Below are 19,558 nucleotides of genomic sequence, written 5' to 3' on the forward strand. Positions count from 1 at the left end.
TGACTCTCTAATGAATATATGATTAATATTAAAATTAAGACAGATAACAAATAAACAGACTTCGCATAATCAACTGATTAGAGTGTACATAATTTTATGATTATAATGATGAGGCCTTCTGTTATATTGTTATAAACATGAGTGCGTAATATTTTTTTTAAAGCAAGAGTGTTTCACGTGTTTTGATTAATAGTCTATAGTTCCAATCTATATTTTTGTTCACTGGGGATACGAAGATTTTGGGTTCCATTGCAATGACTCCTTAGTTTGGTGGTTTTAGATATAATAATTTATTGCTTTTATTATATTTCCAAATTTCGAAGTAAGCACTGATGTATGAAAGTATTTAGTTTAAAGGGTGATGTAGTGAGAAAAGGATACTATTTCAAATGAAATCCCAGCGTTCTAATGTTGCTTTAGATGAAAAGAATTCTGCATGACATCTTCAAGTAAAGAAGGCGAATATTACTTTCTTTCTTCGGTCGCAGTTTTCTTTACAATTGTGTGTTGGTCTTTGCTGAATCTTGATTAATAAATACTTAATATATGTATTTGCTACTGTGGTATTTATATCTTAGCTAAGGGGAATAAAAACGAATTTACTTCTTCAGTTTTGATTGTTTTCCTCTTGAAAGACTGGTATACGAAATCGTTTTTTTTTGCAGAATGTATCACACAAATTATACGTAACTTTTAGGTAGTACTTCTAAATAGCTGAAGAATTAATTAAAATAAATAGCTTATGACATTTAAATACTAGAGGTATCATTTTTCTTTAACCGAAAAGAATACAGACTAATGTTTCCAAGTAAAGAAGGAAAATACTGCTTTCTATCCTCGGCTCTGCAACTCTATGTTGGTCACTCCTAAATATCAAATTATTTTTGTTATACGAGTGTGTATGGTATCATGATACCATGCTAGAGATTCAATTTCTCAGCTAAGTGGAATAAAATTAAATTCTTGTTTTTACTTTTAATTGTTTTCTTCTTATCTAGATATCAATTTTATTATATTTTACGGTATATTGATAAATTTGAAAGACGTCGAAAATCTGTATTATAATTTAATAAAATATTAAATAAAAAATATCCATAAAATATTGATTTTTAATAATTTTGAAGCATACAACAGTAACTAACTTTAGAATCAGTAATAGTACTGCTAATCTCACATTTTTTGGCTGAGATACTAACTAATTTTTATTGTCAAATTTCTATTTTATTAGGGAATAAAGTTTGGTGAAATAAAGCTAAATACAAAGCCATTTCACGATTTTTAAAAACATAAAAATTAAATTTTTTAATATGTAAGTTTAGCAAATATTACGAGTAATATAAAAAATGAAATTCGTTTTAAAGGCATGAAGTCAAATATTAATGGTTTTCGATTTCCATTTTTTTACCCGAAGCAACTCCTTTGCAATGCTTCTAAATATTTTCGATTTTACCTTCTGCATAAAGCAAAGAATGTGATTTTGATAGTTAGATATATTGTACTAAGCATTAACTTGCGATTTTTATTGTAAGAACTGAAGTGTAATAAATTTCGTGGTCTTATCATAAAAAATTCACTTTTTCCGAATAAAGCAATTTTTCTTCTAAGCCAGAGTCAGACAACAACAGAACACATTACCTCGGCATTCTCAGATACAAGCTAATACGTGTTAATGCTGAAAAAGCTCAATGCAGAATTTTGCAATTTAATCACTAAATGACATCATAAAACACCCAAAGTAATAAACCTCATTGACAGTTGTAAAGTTGAGTCCCTTGGTTGTGTCTCCGACGACGGTTAGGTTGGGCTGAGATGGAATTGCGTGGGCTGCTCTTAACTCTTACTTTTGCTGCTGCAGTTGAATATTTTCACAATAAACTTTTAAAATTTTTGTATATTTCATACTTTTTTCTCTTTGTATATTTTAGTTTTGTTTTACAACAAATTTGCTGTTTCAACGTAATCTTGACATTATTTGATTAAGGTATGCATTGTGCTATTATTCCATCAGTCCACTAACATATGTGGAACACCTACTGATAGCTGTATGTGCACATGCACCCAAATTCCTTAGATTTAATTTATTATTCATACATTTTACAATGAAGTCAAGTGTTGATAAAGTAATAGAAGAAAAAAAAAACGAATAGAACTCCATGTAAAGTAAGTTGAGAAAGAATAGTTATATATTCTATATTTTTGTTTATATTGATTTTAAATGACAAAATGTACTTGTTTTGTGTTTCTGTAAAAACACTACATTATCTTTTAAAGAAAAACATATTTATATATTTTTAATAGATTATATAAGATAACATTGGAGTTATGTTTTTCAAACAGTATTTCCATAGATCTTAATAGCTCTTAAGTACTCCTCGTAGCCCTTTAAAAGTGAGCACGTGTAGTCATTGCTACAAAGGCCACTATTTATTTTTAAGTCTACTTATAAAAAAAGTTACTGTTTTAACTTTTTTCGCTTTTCTGATCTATATACTTTTGAACGCATTTCTAGTATTTATCAGAGCATTATTTCTATTCCGCTTTAAAGAGCTTTGAATCATTGCTTTTATGTACGGGAATCAAAGTAAGCGTTTGTTTGCCAAATGATGACTACGGTGCATGACATCCTAATTCGATGTATTATGTGAGAGCTGTCATTGCCAATATACAAATTATCAGTCTTTGCAAGTTACTTTTTTTCGATCTCACATTACTTTTGAGTCACTGTAAACAATACAAATCACAATCAAATAATGAAATATTCTAAATAAGTAGGATCATGTTACACAGTAATATGAATTTTTTTTTTGACAGTAGGTGGAAGCATCGGAAGCCACCGTGTGAGACTTGAACCCACTAAACCACCTCTTGGGAATGAATGGAGAAGATTTCCACAGCACTGTGAAAACTTCATTCCAGTACCTAACGAGCTAGATTTATCTAAGCCAGAAAGCAAGGGCGCACATTTGGGAAATAGGGTAATAGAGAAGGGGGTGGGGTTAGAGCAGGTGAGCGGAGGCAAGATTAACGATAAACTTTGTGACTGGGGTCACGAAAGCCGCGGTTATATAAGGGAATGGAGTGGAGGTCGAGGTAGTGGAAAATGTATTGGGGTGGTTTAAAGCGCAAGGCTAGAACAAGATCTCCAGAACACAGACGTCAGGGGGGAGGCCATGAAGCCAGGTGAGATAAAGCTGGTGATGAATGGTCACAGTAACTTTATACTGGTTTGAGTCGATCAAAAGACATGTTACACAGAGAGCTATATTACAAGTATCGATTTCTTACCTTTATTACAATTTTGATACTTTTTTTTCGAGAATTTTTTTTTTGATTTTTCTTTTTTTACTCGTCACCGTGACTAAATTTATACCGAAATTTCTCTCTTCCACTTGTTTTCAATTTTTTAATTTATAATTAACGCAACAACAATTTTATCTCTGAGTCATAGTCACATGACTCTCTGAATATAGTTTTAAGGCAGAGGCCAAAACTGTCAAACATTCAAGTAAAAATATCAATTGCTAAATAAAATTTAGTTTTGCTAATGCTTACAATATTAACAGTAACTAGTCCATTAAGTTTCAGAATGACTCTTGCAGAATATATCTAATTGGCGTTATAATGATTAGTTCCTGCATTTCAAATATAAGGCTGTAACTAAACATTTGCATTAATATATGTTGGTAGGTCCAAAAAAGTTCGTAAAGTGAATTATACCCTAAGATAATAACACACTATATTTATTTTTTTTGATTTTTTTTATTTATTTTCAAACACCCATACATCCCTTTTTTTTCTGAAAAGAAATATCATTTTCGTTTATGTTTTGGTATCAAAATTTTTGCTTTGAGAAAGTCATAATAACCTTCTGATACTATTAATAATATTAGTTAATTTTGTTTTTAATAATTTTTACTTTAAAGTGCATATTTAACATAATACCCAGTTAAATGTTTATTAATATGAAAATTGGAATAATGTCGACGAAATGCTGACATCTGGAAGTTGTCCTCTTTTATATAGATAATAATCTGGCGAACTCATTAAAAAGCTACATAAAGATATTAGTCAGTCGATTATTCACATTTATTTTTTATGACTCTTGGGACAGATGTGTAGAAGATTATGAAATTGCTTTATTTAACCGTGCTGATCATTCGCAATCTAGATTAAGCATAGTAAGCCGCGGGGCTTTTGCTAAAAGAATTCTTTTGGCTTTACTAAACGTTTGAAGAGGTTATTAGTACCACGATTTATGTGAATCTGTTCAATGGACCAATAAACTTAAGTAAATTTTCAAGATCACCGTAATAAATCAATTGTTTATTTATTCAATTATCGAAATACTTATCTTTCTTTATATATTGCCATGGTATGAAAGGTGTTCGGTAAAGCTAATATCATAATTAAGTAGTTCCATTTTCTTTAAACAAATATTGTCATCAAATGTATTAAACTAAAGTATTAAATAACTCCTAAATGTATGTAGCGAACCTTTTTCGCAGAGATTTAGATCTCCGGATTCTAGGTTCAGTCTTCCGTTCGTCCATGTGATAGTGTTCAAAATATGTTTATATATATATTTTCAAGTTTTTAAAAAAGCATCACTGATTTGAAGAGTTTGACCTTAAGAACAAAAATTTGAATTACTCGAATATTTACCGGACACATCTCGTAAAGTTCAGAGACGATTCTTATATCTAAAACAATAGAAATTGTATACGAGAAAAAAATCAGCATTTACCAAGTTACAGGGTGTCATCGAAAGGTCGACAACAAAACAAAAAAAATCCATGTTGGTACGCATTATTTCGATAATTTAATTTGATTAAATGCCATTATCATGTAATTGTTTCTCTTAAGATGTTTCTCTTAGTACAATTCACACTTAATTTAGAAATGTTTTATCTTCTATAAAATAAGAATTCTATGTTTACTTTTATTGTTTTATAAATTACAAAATACTAAATATGAAACTGAAATATAAAATTTATTTATTATATGTATAAGCAAGAAATAAAATAAATTATTTAATACAAATATAAATAAATATATATTAATTATAAACTAATATAAATAAATATACATAAATAATTATGGTCAGCCAAAAATTCACTTAATTAAAAATAAAAAAAAGTTTTTGTTGTTGCTATTTCACTATTGTTCTATAAAAACTTTTCTATTTAAAACAACTTTTCTGAAAATTTCTCTATTTTTATTAAGAATTTAGTTTCTTTCGGCAAAATGAACGTTAAAAATCAATTTAATATAAATAAATATATAATTAATTTCAGCAAAAATTATATAAATATTTAAACCATGTAATATATACTAAAAAATCTTTAATTTTAAAATATTATTTTGAATTATTACTCATATGTACATTTCAATATTTGCTAGCATTAAATTGTAAAGAAAATAAATGAAAAAATAATAGTTAAGATATAAAATTTTTAATTTATTTTTTAGAGAAAAAACCAAATAAAATTTATTTATTACTTACCTTAGCTATCAACTACTGTCATTTATATTGAAACATATTGTTTTTATGAACACCTAAGTGAATGCATATTTAAGTGTAAATAAATAGGAAATTAGCTAATCTGTAATGGCAGAAATCCATTTCGAAAGAAAGTAAAGTTAAAGCACTGGGCCGATGACGTAGCATCCAAGCAAGGTCAAATCGGTTATCGAGCTCCCTACAAGCAATAAAAATAAATTGTTATGCATTAATGCATTTTAAATAAGTGTGAGTTAAATGGGAAGAAATATCAAGCCAGAGGCAAGGGGAAGAGATATAGCAGCAAAAAGAGTTAACATATTTCTTCGCACGACCATTCAGTCTTTCAGTTCCTAAATCAAAATTACCGCAATTGTGCTGCCACACCGATTGCAGTCAGAAGAGGCATAAGAAAACTAAAAATAAAAACTTTCACGGCAAAATAAACCAAATGCGATAACTAAACTGTACACGTAGTTCACATACCAACACCATAAGAAATTGCGAAAATGATGAAAATGTGCATGAAGGCATTTTCCAGATAACTCTTAACGGCATGCAACATGCCACAACAATAGTGGTCAATTGGCACTAAACAACCGCCACGATATCCAATACTAAGACAGATTAAACTAACTGCAATAGTAAATGCTGTGGCATGATATCCCAAAGGAATTAAGTTGAGGAATTTCAGTACACAGGACTCCAGCGTCACTCTGAAACGCAACACACATTCTAAGCATCATTTAACCATAATAGTTAATTTCTAAGCGCCTTGCGCTCAAAAAAGTAGCGAAACAATTTTAACAGAGCAGCAACTGTTTACCTCATAATGCAAAGCGTTTTGAGCAATTGCCGCTGCTGCGGTGGCAGTAGTTGTCCACTGGTGCCACTGCAACCTTATATGGCAGCAAATATTCGCTTCGGTTTGATCACTCTCCAAGGGCCCGAAGCTGGGGAGCGGCGGCAACAGCTGATGCAATCGCATTAATTAAGTGCAACAATGCGTTTCTGCTGTTGATCGCCATTTGCAGTTACAATTGCTGCTGTTGCTGTTGCCGATGCCATTGCTTTCGGATTAATGGGATTTCTCACGCATCCCGACACATGCATACATCAGTTGGACCGAGGGAGAGGAGTGCTGTCCGGGATGCATTGCCTTGCAACATTGATGCATGCATGCACAATTGAAAAATTAATTGAAATTAAAATAAAATAATACAAAAAATAGTATTAAAGAAAATGAGAAAAAATTAAAAATATTTACTTAATTGCAATTGTTTATCTTTAAGATGCTTTTCACTCTCCACTGCATTTGCTGTCGCTCGTGATTGCATTGCATTGCATCGCGTTTCGCAGATTGTCGCTCAATTAGAGTCGCCTTTATATCACAAGTCAATCACATTAGATTTTTCTATTAATTTTTTATATATCATTTCGATGTACGCAACGCATGAAAATATCAGCAGAGATTTTCATTACGATTTGTCTGATGGCATTGCGGATGCGTCTGCCATTGGAGCCCCTTTCGCATATTGCGATTCGCATTTAACTGTTGTTGTTGTTGTTGTAGTTGGTGCTGCTGGTTTTGCTGTCATCTCAGTTATTGTTGCTGCCATGTTATCCATTGCGGCATCATTTATTTCGCCAGTGACAGCACAGCGTGAAAACTTTGTTTATATCCGTTCTTGCATTTTGCAGTTTTTATGTTTATCTGCTCACTTGGTTGAGTGCTTGAGTGCCATTGGACGTTTGGCTTCGCCCGTCCGTCCATTGTCAGTTTACCGGCATCACGTACCGCTGTCACATACTTTTTCCCAAGCGATTAATTATTTACGGTTTTCAGTGTTTAAAATTGCTTGCGCTTGGCAGCAATTAGATAAAAGCCAACATTTTCATTTTTTATATCGAAGTTCTCGTATCAGATTTTTTATATATCAAATTAGATAAATTTTATACATTTTTATGTTCAAAGACATTATATTCTTCTTATTTATCAACTAATTTAAAACAACGTTTTTTTCTTTTAATTTTGTTTATATGAAGTAATCTCGGCTAGTTTTTTGTCGGGATAACTGCTTAAATGAAATGAAATACTTCAAAAAGTAGTCATAATGAGGCCTTCAAAAAGTAGTGAACTACAACAACAAAAATTTTTATATCATTTTAATTAATTGAGTTTTGACCTGACCATTATCAGTGATCTTGGAAATACCATAATTCTTGTATTTAATTATTCGTAGTTAATTTTTTAAAACTGCAGGTACCAGAAATCGAACTCGTGCCCTGCTAAATTTGAAACTCAAAGTCAGCGCTCCTTAACCAACGGAACCCCAAAGCCATACTTGACTTTTTTGATCGCACATTTTTCTGGAGTTTTGTTAATATGATGGAGAAAGTTTTATAACCAAATCCACTTGCTGTGTTTATATTAGTACGAAATCATAAACCAGCTGTAGAATAATTGAACTAATTAATTGTATTTTATTTTTAATTGTTCAATTTCAATACTATTATAGTATCGATGTAAATTAGAATCAAGGATTAAATCAAGTTACACCCCAAAAAAAAAATTTAAACTAACTTTTGAAATACTATACTCACCTTTCGTTTTTTGAAGCTCTATTTCCTTATTTTTGCATAAATATTCCGTTGTTTTATTTATATAGATATGAGCTCAGATTAAAAAGAGCTTCAGAAAAATTTCCAATATGGCTACAACAAATAAGCATTGCTCTACATATTTCTTCATTAATCCTTTTAATTAATTTTCTAATAGTCGACATACTAATATAGACCATATTGGAGGCCAAAGTTGGTACTACAAAATGTAAACACCAGAGTATTCATATGCTCAAGAAAGTCTTTCTTCGAAAATGAACATAACAGTTTGAAAACAGAATCAATAAGATCATTCTGCAGTATCGAGGAAAGACACCTAATATTAACAAATCTCTATTAGGTACTTCTGTAACGTTAGCAAGGAAGGAGAAGATATGTACTGTATCAAAATCTGTTTCACGAGTTTTGGAATATTTTCAACATATGGGATAAAATATATTTATTTCTCATGTTATGATAATAGGTCACAGAGGTCTGTGAAGCTCAAATTATCTAATAATTAAATCATACTTTATATAACGAGTAATTTTTTTGGAGATTTGATTTTAGGGTAATAACCCTAGCGTTATTACTTCAGCATGTTGAATCTATCAGAATTATATGTCGCCTTTATTAAGAAAGATATAATGGTTTCTATCATAATTTTTGCAAAATGTTCAGTTTTGAATTCGGTCAAGAAGGTAACTTTTTTCCGGACAGGAATTTTTTTCCCGTGGCATTAAGTAAATCTGAACTAGAGACAAATTCATATATTTTCGAAAGGCTAAATGTTTCATGTCCATTTATCTTCTACTTTTTTCTACTTCTACTTTCTATTTTCGATTGATAAATCTCGATTTATTTTATCTTGATCTTTCAAAGTTTGGTACGCAATCGAACGTTTCTAGAGTAATCTAGTGTAGTTATATTAGTAGGCATTTATATTTTTCATAAATACATATGGCGTATAAAATCACACTTCTTCTACCAAATTATTTAAAAGAGCTATAGATTTAAGGGTACTCTTCGTACTCTGCCAAAATATCTAGAGTATTATAAATTATAATAAATTATAATACTCGAAATTTTCTAATCGAAAATGAAAATAGCACTAAAAGTAAAACTCGAGTGAAAAAGTAATACCAAATTCACCATTCGAAAACGACATTACTCTATAGCAGACCCTACATGGTCTACATGTTACATTTTGAATACGAATTATATTTTTATGTTACCAAAGCATATATTATTCTAAAATCTATTATAAGATAAAATTTTCTTTTTTCATTTAAAACAAATATTTCTTAAAGTCCGATGGACAAATATCAACAGGTCATCAGATATTCACACTTTGGCACACCAGATATTCAGACATTAGCAGGTCAGATATTCATTCGTCTAGATAAAGAATGTGCTACAAAAAATGGGTTCACATGAAAGAAATACCAATTATATGATAACATCGTCTGCAATAAGAATATATAGAGCTAGACATAAAGTATGATGACACGACCTTGAAGTGATACAATACTTTAACTATTTCAAATCCATTAGAAGATCCAACAGCAGATAACACGGATGAAAAAAACAAGTTAAAAATGTTTTAATTTTTTTAGATATTTTTGATATCATATATCCAGAGTAATACAACATTAGAAATGTATCACCTTTCATGATACATTTCATGTACAGGAGGGACTAAATATCTTATGTTGATAACAATAATTGAATAAGAATGTATTTGTTTAACCACAATTCCTTTTATTTTACCTTGATAGAGATCAGCTTATCTGATTTAATAAACGAATATACAAGAATTATAACACCATATTTATATTTTAATATTATTTTGCTTTTGGTAACATAGAAATCTGATAAGAAATATGTTTGTGTTTCATTAAAACAAAAATTTCTTGGTATATTTAGAGACCATAAGCTATAAATTTAAAGACTTAAACTGACTTTTTAATTTTTTTTCTTAGTACAACTCTTTGTACATATTAATTTTGTAGTTACGTCTATTTTAAATTAAAATTAAAGCACGGCATAGAATAAAGATAATTTGACAGAGGAGCATCTGTCATAACCATTTAACATCAAAATTAATTACGCGCCACTAATCAAAATATACGAGGAATGAGTGATTGCTGATTAAATGGCATATTATAACGTTTGCAATGATATTTGTGGGTATCCAATAGGGTTGCCAACTAGGTTGAAAAAATAGATTTTTACAATTTCCAAGTTTATTTCTAACAAAATGATCGAACCTTCCGTAAGCTCTAGTTGATTGGCTGTTCTAAGAATTAAGTTACAGTAGTGGGTTTAAGTATGTCTGAACTCTTTAAAATTGATTAATATATTTTACCTGAAAGCAATATTTGGATAGATTTAATGGATTTAAAAATCATCAGTCCATCACTGGAACAAAAGTATTACATTGCACATTTTTAAATGATGTCAAAAAGGTTTATATACTCACAGAAGAGATGAGATCATGTATACAATACCATATTTTCAAATTAATTTCTAACAGTCCCATTGTATTCAAAAGAATTTTATTTAATTTAATCCAGTTTCAGTTTTAATTTTTAACTATGATTATGTAGTCAAAATATGTACGCAATGCTTTCCGAGTAAACTATGTCCAAGAAATGTCTACATTAAAAAATCATTAAATTAAATAATCTCTGCTGTTTGTTGGCGCAGAACCAATCCGTGCATTTGGAGGAGTTTATTTCTTCTTACCTATTCAATAAGAAGAAAAGATAGAAATTTAGGTATATTGATATAATCTACCGAGAATATTATAATCGTAATGGCTTATAGGGCCTTTCAAGATTAAACGAATTAAGAGTATAGCAACAAAGTAAAAGTAATTTAATCATTAGAGGAATTTCAACAGTACACGGTGGGTTAAACTATCACTACACCAAACTGATAATATACTTTATCAATTTTATAGATGTCTTTGTATATAATTGCTGATGTCTTAATTATAAGAATCTGGCAACTCTGTTTTCAATGGTATAAAGTTAAATTAGCAAAAAATTTAAACACTGAAACCTGATACAGGCCCTTCCAGGACAAGTACCTAAATATGCAGCCGTTTGCAATGCATTCTATCCACTTTGGTCTAATCCACTTAAGCGTGTTTGCAGCAATTCATCATAATTCCAGCCGCTTTGGGCCAGAAAATTTTAATTTATGCAAAAAGTATTAAATGCGAGTGTAATAATGTGTAAAGAAATAAGTAACCACGAGAAGCACATGTGAACTCGTTACAAAGTATAAAAATGGAAATTATGGTCCATACATCTACTCATAGACTATTCAAGATTTTATGTATGTAAGTGTGTGTATAAGTCAGAAGTACATATGTAGATTTAGCCTAAAGTGTGGGCTGTACTACAAGGAAATGTGTTAAATTTTCCATTTGTGCCAATCGATTTCAATTAATTTGAAATGGGCGCGCGCTTGCACTCCGAAAGAAGGTGGCTGTCTGTTCTCTTTGACAGCGTCTATGAAGCAGTGCTAAATTTCCACGTTGTAAATATTTCTGAAATCCATACATAGCGACGACATATTGGCGCCACAATACAATATATGATTAAGTACGTTTTTATCTGCGGCGACTCCCAATACAAGTGGCAGCATCTGGTAGCTGTGCAAAAATTATGACACTGAGAAACGCTCGTAAAAATGTTGCTACCAGGTATTTTCGAAATAGACGACGAAAATTATCTCAATTTGCATTTTGCTAGAAAATCGAAGGTGATTTTTTTTTAACAAACCTGATAATGTTTCAAGATCGTTGCTATGCTTCACTTTCATAATTAACTATTAGTAAATTATAGTCTTGAATAGCTAAATTAATATGTCAACTCTTGACTTCTATCGGGTGGTTGTTATTGTACTCTTCAATATCTGTGTATAAGAGAGAAAAAATAAGCTACGTACTAAATCAATTGTAGCCTTTCAATTTGCATCATCACTTTATTCTTTAAACTGTAACTATATTAACAGTCTAACTTTTTTTTTATTTTACTTAGACATGTAGTCTAAGAGTATTTATTAAAGTTTTCCTAAAACGTATATTGAATATTGTTAATGTTTAATATATGAAAAGAAAGCAACCAGTTCTGTATCTCTATTCAATCCTGTCATTTTAAAAAGATATAGCAGGGTTTATTTATAGGCACCTAATTTGTAGTCAATGTTCAAGAGAAAAATTCAAGAGTGGATAGTATATTCGGATGGTCAATAACACAAGATAAATCTTGATAATGAATAAATGGTTTAGGGTATCACAACGAAAACTTGATTCAGTTATTAATATTGGAAAATCCATATAACAAACAGTAGATTAAATTTTGATTATCCTTTCATAAAAGCTGAAACAATTTTATTTTAACAGAGGTTTACAGAGGTTTATATAATAAAGTCTTTCCAAAACTCTTATGTGTGATAAGATTTGATGTATTTGTTGATTTTCATAATAAGTTCTGGTTTTTGCTTTTTATTTTATTTTTCTTTTGAATTACTCAATAGCAATTTTGGGTTGTCTCAAAACCTGTGAGCTTTATGATCCTATTTTGTTTTCCTTAATATCTTAGTACCTCTCTTTCTTTTATTACTATGCCGCGATACGGATCTAACTTCTAATATACTTCTTTTTGGAGACTTGATCAGTTTGCTAATTCGATCTCGATCTCTGTGTGTCCAGGAATACAGTAAAGGTTGGCTTTGCTCGCTCTGCTTAGCTGAGTATAGCATTTAGGCAGTTCTGCACTAAGTTGGAGTCAACCTCATATGAACTTAATGCTTGATTGGTAATTTGATTGTGCATTGTATAGATGACCCTGTGCATATTATTTTTCCATGTGTTATGCAGATAGTATTTAGACGATTATTGATCTAAATATCCTTGCCTCCTTATCAAAAATTCTCTAAATATACCATATGTAGACAAATTTTTAAATGATGCTTGACATCAATCTTTCGATTAATTATTTATTTTTAGAGGACTTAAAGATTTCAACTCAATATTTCAGGAGTTCAGAATACAAAACAAAAATCAATTTTATAAAAAAGTTCATCTACCAAGTCTTCCATCATTTTATTAATTAAGAAAACTGTGTTTAGATATTTATTAAATCAATAATCAAAAACATTCTCAACATTATTTCTTAATGTAAATAATCTGTATGTTTAATTGTAAAGGTCGATTGATACTAAATGGATCATAATTTTAAGCTTCTTAATAAGGCATGGCCTTAGTACTCCAGTAACCAACATGTTTTTTACAATCTGCCTTAAATTATGCATTGTTCATTTAACGGGAGCCACTAAAATAGATATGCCCATATGGGCATGATTGATTGAGCTATATCTATCAGAGTGTGTAGCATAATTCATATGATTCTATTCAGGTTGAGTGAATTACTATTAATCCGTTTCAAATAAAAAGAAAATCAATCTTTTCATTAAGCTTAATTTGTCGACTTCTATCGATCACAACAAAAAGCTTCTCTTTTCACCGTAACTTCGAACTTGCGGTTAACCAGAAATGAGATTATAGGGTCGCTGATGTACTATTTTGACAGCTAAGTTTAATTTTTTTTCATGTACGGTGACTTACATACATAGGTGAATTTAAAGTTAACAATAAAAATATGAATTGTATTGCAACTCTCCAATCCTAATTAAGCAGATAAGAATGGAGGCTACACCTGCTTACAGACATTATACAATTGCGGAAAGTGTGAGAATAAGAAAACCTTATGAGAATTTGATGCAATTGTCAATGAAAAATGCAGAAATCATACCAGCTTTGGTGAATAAAATAAAATATATCATCGCAATGCAATTTTAATCACATGCTCTCGGCGACAGTCACTTAACTTTATAATTGCGGAAAATTAAAGTCATTTGATATGATTAAAGTAGATACTAAATTAATAAGTTTCTATATGTTATACTTATTTTATGTAAATACTTTCTAAAAATTATGAATCAAATTTAAAGCAAAATTTTGAATTTCCCAAACAATCGACTTGAGTCGTGAACTCTACCGAAAACGCTTATAATAAAAATATAAACTACAAAATTAAAGTACAAAAATATAATGCACACTTTAATCAGTTTAATGTCAAATAAAAATCATAAAAGTCAGATTTGAAATTTACTTCCTGCGTGCCCAGGAATTTCATGAAAGATTCTCTCGTAAAATTAAGTTCAGCAAAATAAAATTCTTGCGCTTTGGGTAACCCAAATAAGCGGCACTAAGCACGTTATCTGTGAGATGCATTCGCAAAAACGTGACTTTGGCATGGTTTATCTGCGAAGGGCTTCAAACCGATAAACACAACAATACAACTGAAATCTTATACACAACAAAAAAAAAAAATAAAAACAAAAACAAAACAACAACAATACATAGAGTACCTTTTTATATGGACATAACATTTACACTACATCAAGAACTAAACGAGAAAAACAAACGATTTTTGTTTTTTTCGAGAAGCTATAAAATTTTTACAAACGATAATCACAGCCAGTGCAGTCAGGAACTGCAGCCAACAACTGCATCAGCAATAGCTGAAGGAGGAGGAGCAGCGTCCACCGGCCGACACACCAACAACAATTTAACAATTGAAAAGAAGCACGTGATCCATAAGATATCCAATTGCGAAATGTGAGTGAGTATCTCATGGATAATGTTACAGATTATAGCTTTTGTTAACTATCGCACTGGCATTGTGTGAGATGTGATGCTGCGAATTTTGGTGTTTTCCAGGTTTTTGTGCTTTTACGAGTTGTTTTTCTTTGAACTGTGTTTTGTATTAAGTAAAGGTTGCTTTTAAATTGTTGTAATTTAATTTACAACAGGTTACTAAAAGTTATTATTATGAGTTTGGAGACGATGGCGGTCCATATACCAATGCAGAAACCCTCATGAATCTTTTGCACTGCAACACTGCTGAACGAACTTCGAATCTGTGGCTAAAATACGGGATTGAAATTTTGAAATATCTGTACGCCCTTTAATTTATCATAAATGAAATGCGATTTTTAAGCTTCCTACTGCATATACAATATTTTTACAGAAACTATTACAAATTTTTTAGTACGTGAAAATGCACGCCTATATAATGCGTTACAAAACTAATTAAGGATGAAGAACTTCGTACATGTATTACCTTCAAGAGAGTTTCGTATGGAAGTACAAATTAAACTGATAAATTATGTTTATTGTAACATATACATTACATATCAGCAATTTTTTATGATATTTACAATACTTTTATCAGTAAGCAATAAATATCATATTTATCTATGTACTTAAATATATAACATTTTAATATAGCCCATTTTAATTCAACCCATTGAAGAATATCACGGCCAAGAATTTTCACACTCATTTAATGAAATTAAGTTAAAATTTCCAAATACAGATGTATTATAATTACAATCATGCAATACAATGTAATAACAATAATCATATAAAAATGAATATAACCAATAACAATAAATTTTTGTTATTAATTTATAACTAAATGCAATTCTGGTTGGAATACTCTAGTCTCTTTTATTGCACTCTCAATAAATATAAATTATTTTTTTTACTACTTTTGGATCTATTCAAAATTATACAACTTATATATATCCACACTAAAGTTTATATGAGTAGTAGCCCAAATAAGTTAAATGTGTATATACGACATTTACTATTAATATACTCACTAGATATATAGATCACAAAAATTGGAATAAATGACAATGAGAAAGTAAACCTTTGTTTTCCATATCTGAAATAATCCACATTATATGGTAGGTAACATAATAATAATATCCAAGTCTTTTTCTACCTTTAACAGAGATTTTTAAGGTTATGTACATAAATATGCATAAGCATATATAGCTTATATTCTACTTCTTCGGATTATAGTTTGGAATTAATATCAACTGCTTAAAAAATATTAATTATGAAGGAAATTTTAAGATCTTCCAAACTGTGTCCATTTAATGTGTAACGTCACTAAAGAAAAGCCATACACATGTATACTTCATAATAAGATTAAATTATATATTAAAATTAGGTTTCGGTTATGTGTTACCGTCTCTATTTAAGGATTTAAAATTTAAAGTGCATGAAAATCATAATTTTGATAAAATAATAGTGTGCGCATAAAGCACTTTTTTTTCTGGTACAATAGGTCTCTTCTGGCCGCAGTACCGGCTGTTTGGCAATTTTTACGTCTACTCTTTAATAATAATAAAGCACTTTTTAAATATTCTGTGATGGAAACCACCTTCTAAAACAGCAAATCTTTTGTTTCTCACGTTGTATTTTTATTTGATATACTAATTGAGGTGGTTATGGTGAATATCTTTGCAACGTCACTATTCATAGCTATATTAGTTTTACGGCTGTATTAAATGTTTTTACATATGAAGCATGAAATGTATTTCTAGCCATAACTTTTTTCTGTGGTCTTTTCTAAGGCATTTTGTACACTAAGAAGGTATAAGCATTTGTTGGCGATAAGTTTCAGCTTCTTTCAAAAATATTCAACCGACTGACTGGCATGGTTGATCCTCAACATCAATTTTGAACAGCTCTGCCTGTAAATCATATGAAATCTTAAGTAATATAACAACCCTTCTCTTATTACGCTGTATTTATTGGAAGTTTGGCAATTTGATAACTTTTGTCACTATCCAGTATATTTAAAAGTGACTAGGCAACTCAGAATTTCTCGAACTTTAGCTTTATAGCTATATATCATACACCCAAATAGTTCCCAACATTTGCTTGTATATGGTATTAAAAGTTTCTTGGATAGCGATTCGATGTCTTTCCAATGAAATATTTTTTTTTGTGGTGCTCATTTCATGTTAGTTTTATATTTGATGTCATGTGTATTTTGCAGTGTTCGAATACGCAATTTAAATTTCCAGAATAAAAAGTTACTTCATTGTAGAGATGGATGTAGTTATATATGTAGAGTTTAATTTGTAGAACTGGCTTTTACGCATTTTGTATTGTTAAATTTAATTTTCGATTTTCTAGTGGAGCAAATTATTAATTTCAGTTTTTAATTTTAATATTTATATAAATAAAATATTAATATATTATAATTTTATTAATTTAAAATTTTAAATATTTAATAATATATAATTATTCTATATATATAATTATATAAGGGTGGAATAAGTATATAAATTATTTTATTAAATATTGTTAATATAATAATTGATTAATAACTAACTAGGGTTATATTATAATTACCGATCGTAGCGACAGTACTATCATTTAAAGTAGCAAGTGTCACTATAATTTCGGTTGAGCTAGTTTGTTGTTCATTTGAATAGAAACAAATTTATTGTCTTGTAGATGCTCAACATTTATTTTAGCAAATCACTATATATACATATTTAACTCCGAAATAACGAGCAGATTTATTTAAAGAAATTTTATCGCAATACTCTGCTGTGTGTTAAACTTTGTTATAAGCCTTTGAGAAACCTGAAAATGTAACTGAAGAACTTTCTTGTTGTCAAAAATAATTTCTACTAATTAAGGCAATCTGTATACCTAATCTATAACGAAATGGCTACATATAAATCTGATTTGGTATAAAGGTTTTGTTTTTTTTTACCATTTAACATACCATTTTAACCTAGCAATTTAGTTCCTTATTCTTAGTTAACTTTAAAATTAAGTTTATAATATTAACTCACAAAAAATTAAATAAATAAAAAAGATCTTTTTAAGTACCATTTTTTCAAACACTTTTGAAGATATGGATAATTCTCCTATAAGACTCAACTTCACTTCCTTACTTTCCTGGCTAAGACAACTCATTGATTTCTTTTCCTTTTCTCAGCGATGAGATGTTAGACTTATCATCTATATTATGACATTGAAAATATTTTTTATTTATATGAGGCTTTTATAGTCACTTCACATAATATTTATACTAACAACAAAATCATTCAAGATAAATACTTTTATATTTTAACCACTAAATATGGGCACATAAATATTTTTTAGAAGATATACAATACAAAGGTTTTAAAAGATAGTACTAAAACATAGTACTAAAACAAATTTTCTTTATTTATTATAGCTTCCTAAATATAAATATATAAAATAAATAACAAAAATAGAGAAATCATTTTACCGTTTTTATATAAGTTATGTGGTTCGTCCTTTTACTTAAAAAATGCATATTAAAATTTGATTGCCTACATGGGCATACACAGTTAGGGGCAAGGGCGAGACCCCTAGATTGCAAAATGTTATTATTGTTTTGAATAAAAATTTAATACTGTTTACAAGAAAAGTTTAAAATTTGTCTTTTTTTGTGAACAAAATCTAATTTTCAAGTTTTTAATGAACTAGGTGTGAAATATACTAGCTAATATTAGCCAAAAAGAAAAAGATAAAAGTACTAAAGAGGGGTGCCTTAGCACACGTTAAAATATGTAAAAATATCATATCAGTATATCAACGCTTCCCCCTAATTTCGGCCCTGGGTACGCCCATGATTGCCTATAATAAATCTTTTTATACCAGCAAAATTAATAGCAGATATGAAAATCATTTCCTCTTCTCTGAAATAACAAACAAAAATCTTTATACGCCTGTCAAATAAATATGAGGAAAAATTTAACTTTTAGTAGATTTAAATCTGAGAATAATATTGTAAATACTTACAATATTATATAGAAACCATAAAACTGTTTGCATCGATAAATGAAATTCAAAACACTTTTGTTTAATGTTTTTTATTTTTTTTCGTGTATTTTTTATAGCTACAATTTTTATTACACTTTAAAATTATTTACAAATTTTGTACGCTTTTAGAAAGACATAAATAAAAATATAATAATATTGTATAAAATAAAATTCATGAAAATAATAAAAAAAAACTATACCATAATTCACAATTCGTTTTCGCAAACAATAAAAGATACTCGTGTCAAATACATTGATCAGTTGCAGTTGCTTCGAAGCCCAAAAGTATAAACAAATTAAAATTAAAATTAAAATTAAAATGAAACTAAAATCTAAAAACTACATAAAAACGAAAATGAACAATAAAAATGTAACTAAAATTCCTAAACAAATAAAAGCAAATTTATGAACATTGAATGAGTGAGTGAGGTTTGAGGTGTGAGGTTTGAGACGTGAGTACACTAAAGTAAAATTATGTTAAAAATAAAAACTTATGCAATTAAATACTTTCACTTCATGAAAAGTAAGTTCACATATCGCAACAGCGGCACTCATTTCTTACATCAAAACTACTAATTCACATATAACACTTGCTTCTTATTAGCTTCAATGCTAATAACCAAGTATCTCATGTGCTCCGAGCCGGCTTATATATTAAAATACTTTTAAAGCAATTAAAATTATTTATGAATTTTATTTCTATATATTAA

At 29.4% G+C, this 19,558-nt stretch overlaps 1 protein-coding gene across 1 annotated transcript in view; it reads right to left on the reverse strand.

Annotated features, from left to right (window-relative positions):
* LOC119683974 (glycerol kinase-like) overlaps window positions 1-6,837 on the reverse strand; it is a 72,430-nt gene extending 65,593 nt beyond the window's left edge. Inside the window, exon 1 of the mRNA XM_038097880.1 lies at window positions 6,768-6,837. Coding sequence (XP_037953808.1) covers window positions 6,768-6,837 — 70 coding nt within the window. The remainder of the gene's footprint in view (window positions 1-6,767) is intronic.
* Window positions 6,838-19,558: the final 12,721 nt, after the last annotated feature.

This window comes from Teleopsis dalmanni, chromosome 1, assembly GCF_002237135.1.
Source record: "Teleopsis dalmanni isolate 2A chromosome 1, ASM223713v2, whole genome shotgun sequence".
Lineage (NCBI taxonomy): Eukaryota > Metazoa > Arthropoda > Insecta > Diptera > Diopsidae > Teleopsis > Teleopsis dalmanni.